Raw genomic sequence first — 4,689 nt, forward strand, 5'->3', positions numbered from 1 at the left:
CTAGTGGAAATTCGAGTTAATTGCTGATACTCGAATTTCAAAGGCTTTGTAGAATCCTGGAGGAATTCTACCATAATCCTTGCAGCAACAAAATTGAGAGGCTTAAATTTCTTAAGAACAGTGACTACACTACCCAAGGCCTAATTATTTCGTCCCTATTCTGCTATTTTTTCTAATACTTTATTCGATTTTGGAAATAAGCCGGTTGCATTCATTCAACTAGAATGTGGCTAAAATTAGAAAAAACTAATATGTACATTTCTTCGCCATTTGGTGACATATATATTGTGGAACTGATAATCCATTTTTGAATTTGAATAGAAATGTGATCAGTCTTTTGAACTTATAGTAACTACTGGATACAACCAGAGGCGGAGCCAGGATTTCACGCTTATGGGATCGGGATTCTAATCGTTTTAAGTTACTGGGTTCTAAATTAATAATTTATACATATTCAATAGATTTTTTAAGACAAATACAAGGTTTGAACCAAAACTACTCGGTTCGACCGAACCCGTTGGCGGCACTCGCCCCTGGATACAACATTTGTTAATCTGGAATAAACAGAAAAAACTATAAAGTTTTTTTTCCCAAAAGATAAAAATAAAAAGTGATTTTGTTCTATATGAATTCTCCCCAAACAGGAACAAAGATGAATATCATCAATACAAAAATGAATTACTATAGAGTAAATAAAGAGTTTAAGCTATACTATTTATTTATTTTTAACTCTAGCGGGCCAATTTAAGGATATCCGCGGATAAGTCTTCTTAAAATATGAAATTTGTAATTTTGAAAATAAAACAAGCTAAGTTACATGCTACAACAGATATAGATAACGTGATTGTTTAATTATTCCACAGTGCATGTATACAACTTAAACCGGTAAATTAATGTGTCCTTAATTCAACCTCTCATATGCGCGTGTGTATAGAGAAAGGGCTTACAGGAATAGGGTTGAACCATCTTTAAATATTTGAGTCTCAGTACGTGCTATTGTAACTTGCAATTTACTTTAGCTTTAAGAGTTAGCGCCGGCGGCGTCATCGGCCGTCAACTTTCTCTCCTCACAATACCTCGTTGACAGTTGAGACAAGAGGATATAGATATATATAAGAGCTCATCTCAATCAAATTAAAGAAAGAAAGCTACAGCGAGAGAGTGCAAATTAAGAGATCGTTCCTTTAATTTTTTGGGGTCAACTGTAGCGCCCGCAAATTAAGGATCGGAGAGAGTTTAGCATATGGCTTCATCAGGTGGTGGTGGTGGTGGTGTTCCGCCGGGGTTTAGGTTTCATCCAACAGACGAAGAGCTTCTTCATTACTACTTGAAAAAGAAACTTTCATTTCATAAGTTCGATATGGAGGTAATCAGAGAAGTCGACTTGAATAAGATGGAGCCCTGGGAATTGCAAGGTACGTATATATATAGAGCCCGTTTGGACATAAGAAAATTTTCTCTTTTTTTTTCAAAATATTTTTACTTTTTTTCGAAATCAGCGTTTGTTCATAAAATTTTCAATTTTCACTTAAAGATGCATTTTGAAATTTTTCGAAAATTTGAAAAACTCCAAAAAGTTGTTTTTCAAAATTTTCACTCAGATCACTCACAAAACTTCAAAAACAACCCAAAATTATATTCATGTCCAAACACAACTCTAAATTTTAAATACCATTTTGACTTAAGAATTTTACAATTCTTATGTCCAAACGCCCACATAGTGTTGGTATTTAGAGATTTTAATTAGAAGCTACTCTCATCAGATTTTACTACTTTGGTTGTCAACGAGAAACATATTTTGCCAGGGCGTATATAACATATAGGTGATGGGTTCAACTGAACCTATAACTTTCGATATGCGGAGCATAAATTTATACGTAAAATTAATTTACTAAAATTATACTAACAAATACTAGTAGATCTGAACTCATAACTTTAGAAATATAATGCGTTAAATGCTAAAAAACTTAAAGCTAGGCTGAACCCATAGAGTTTAAATCTTGGATCCGCCTCTGTATTTCGCTGTGATGAGACATAGTATAATTTTTTTCTGATTGAGACATAGTGTAATTAAGTAGAAAAGTGATTTGTCTAAGTGCTTAAACTTTTAGATGAATATATACGTTTTTAATTATTTGTTTTTGATATGTAAGAGTAACATGAATTTAAGATCTTTTTACCCTCGCTGAAAAGTGTAAACTTTATTTCAGTAAGATAAAATTTAGCTACGCCACATCACATTATATATAAGTATATGATCATCTGATCTATTAAACACCAATATTCCTTCTGTAGATTAGTTTTATAAGGACATATTAATTCAAGGAGAGATCACTCTTATACTACTCCTACTTGGGCATAATATATAGCTGTTGTAGTAACAATTCAGGATTTCTTAGTTATTATTGTGCTGATGACTGATGTACGTAATTAGGGGGAAATTAAGTTTAAGAAATTCTTATATTGTTGTTAGTAAGATTTTCATGCGGGGTTTCATGTGCAGAGAGGTGCAAGATTGGATCAACACCGCAGAATGAGTGGTACTTTTTCAGCCACAAGGATAGGAAATATCCCACAGGTTCAAGAACAAACCGAGCAACAAATGCTGGATTTTGGAAGGCAACAGGCAGGGACAAATGCATAAGAAACCCATTGAAGAAGATTGGTATGAGGAAAACCCTAGTGTTTTACCGAGGAAGAGCTCCACATGGCCAAAAGACTGATTGGATCATGCATGAGTATAGGCTTGAAGATTCCGACGAAAATTCAAGTGTAAGTTGCTCCATCTCCTTTCTTCCAAAATAGGGGCAGAGTTACAATTTCACTTATGGGTTCGGCATAATTCAGCAGCTTTAGTCTAGACTCTGTAATCATGTTAAAAAATTCATATAATATGCATAAATAATTTATTCAGAACTCAATAAGTTAACTTTTTTAGAATACAAACTTGAAAATCCTTACACTTAAAGTTCTAGCTCCGCCTCTAGTTTAAATTGGCATCTTCAAGGGGATCGGATCACAAATAAAAGATTTTTTTTAATTTCTTTTTAAAAAATTTAAGGTGACTAAAACAAGCATGGATGTGGCATACATGCATGGATTGAAGAAAGACCAGCTGGTTGAAGTCTTGCATAGTCAATTGCATTTGCATGCATGCAATCATGTTTATGAAAGTCAAAGTAATTAAATGATCCTAATAACGGTTCAATTAATTTGTGAACATATTGAAGATTGACTTTCTACCACAAAATCTTTGACTATCAGGAGAATTTTCAGCTTGCTTGCTTAGGAATTTGTTATCCATAATTACGATTCAGCTGAATCCTTGAACGGCGCAAGAGGCTAATAAATGAAACAATATAGGAAGACTTTAAGTTATATATATAGAGGGTGTTTGGATTGGCTTTTAAGCTGTTCAAATCAGCTTTTAAGCTCTTTTTAGCTTTTTTTAATGTTTGGGAAAGTTAGAAAAGTACTTAAAATAAGTTAAAAATTGATTAAAACAAGTCAAAAGCAATAAGCTAGACAACCCCAACTTATTGCTTTTTGGCTTAAAAGCTATTTCTCCTGAAAATTCACTTTTTTTAAGCCAATCCAAACGGGCTCATAGACTGATAACTTATTTTATTCTGGATTATCAATCAATATTTAATTAGTAAATTGTATTTTATAATTAATTTTTAAGTGATATAATTGTATAAATATTTTTTTACATGTTACTCCATGGAACATAAAAGCTAGAGAAGTTCTTCCTGATTTAAAAAAAATTAACCTAAATAGTCATCCACCCAACCGCTTAAATTAGAAATAGTTGGCGAAAGTATACTCTATATATACACCCTTGTATTCGTATATATATATATATATATATATATATATATATATATATATATATATATATATACCGACTAGAAAAAATAAACGTTGAATCTAGCTGACTATTTGTGTAAATTAAAGATCCCTTTATTAAAATGTGCAGGAGGATGGGTGGGTGATATGTAGGGTTTTCAAGAAGAAGAACCTATTCAAAGTAATTGCAAATGAAGGTACAACTGACACAGGCTCAGATCATCTACTAAACAGCAGCACCTCAATCCACCAACCTCGAACAACCTTCACACACAAAGATAGCCCATATCTACTACAACAACACCAACAACATGGCCATGACCATGGCTTAAACTATTCCCATATTCCTACTACAGTTGCTGCTACTTTTCCACACGAGTATAATTCACACAATAATAATATTCAATTAGCACAAAACTTCATGTCATTGGGATATCATCATGACTTCTCATCTGGCCCTCTTCCTACTTCTCAGCAGTCTGCACCTTGTGAGTCTGGTTTGGAGGTAGCTAGTTCTCATCAGAATATGAATAATGATCAGTGGGGAATTATTAGTGAGGATGCAAATGTTGCATCATCTTCTATGAATCAAATCAATCACCTTCCGTTGCGTGGAGAGATGGACTTTTGGAGTTATGGAAAGTAATTAATTAAACGACTTATATGTATACACAATTGTTTGTATTATTCCTAAATGGATTACTAGTGTTACTATACAGTTAGTTTCGTTAATTAGCTCTAAACTATGTATAGATATTGAAGAAACAGCACACTTAATTAATTACTTGTTGGTGTACTATATATATTGGATTTGGGGGGGGGGGAGGGGGGGGTAGGGGT

At 33.2% G+C, this 4,689-nt stretch overlaps 1 protein-coding gene across 1 annotated transcript; it reads left to right on the forward strand.

Annotated features, from left to right (window-relative positions):
* Positions 1–1,132: 1,132 nt before the first annotated feature.
* On the forward strand, positions 1,133–4,653 carry LOC109211049 (protein BEARSKIN2-like). The gene is made up of 3 exons (XM_019374550.1): positions 1,133–1,415; positions 2,504–2,772; positions 3,980–4,653. Exons 1-3 carry the CDS (start codon positions 1,244–1,246, stop codon positions 4,493–4,495), a joined length of 957 nt encoding a protein of 318 aa, XP_019230095.1. The 5' UTR covers positions 1,133–1,243; the 3' UTR covers positions 4,496–4,653.
* Positions 4,654–4,689: the final 36 nt, after the last annotated feature.

Source organism: Nicotiana attenuata, unplaced genomic scaffold (assembly GCF_001879085.1).
Source record: "Nicotiana attenuata strain UT unplaced genomic scaffold, NIATTr2, whole genome shotgun sequence".
NCBI classification, from domain to species: domain Eukaryota; kingdom Viridiplantae; phylum Streptophyta; class Magnoliopsida; order Solanales; family Solanaceae; genus Nicotiana; species Nicotiana attenuata.

What these genes read in the sequence shown, in the direction of transcription:
- LOC109211049 (XM_019374550.1), top strand. Translation starts at nt 1,244, where the DNA reads ATGGCTTCATCAGGTGGTGGTGGTGGTGGTGTTCCGCCGGGGTTTAGG. An exon ending in GGAGCCCTGGGAATTGCAAG is followed by an intron (nt 1,416 to 2,503) that starts GTACGTATATAT and finishes TTTCATGTGCAG; the next exon opens with AGAGGTGCAAGATTGGATCA. An exon ending in ATTCCGACGAAAATTCAAGT is followed by an intron (nt 2,773 to 3,979) that starts GTAAGTTGCTCC and finishes TAAAATGTGCAG; the next exon opens with GAGGATGGGTGGGTGATATG.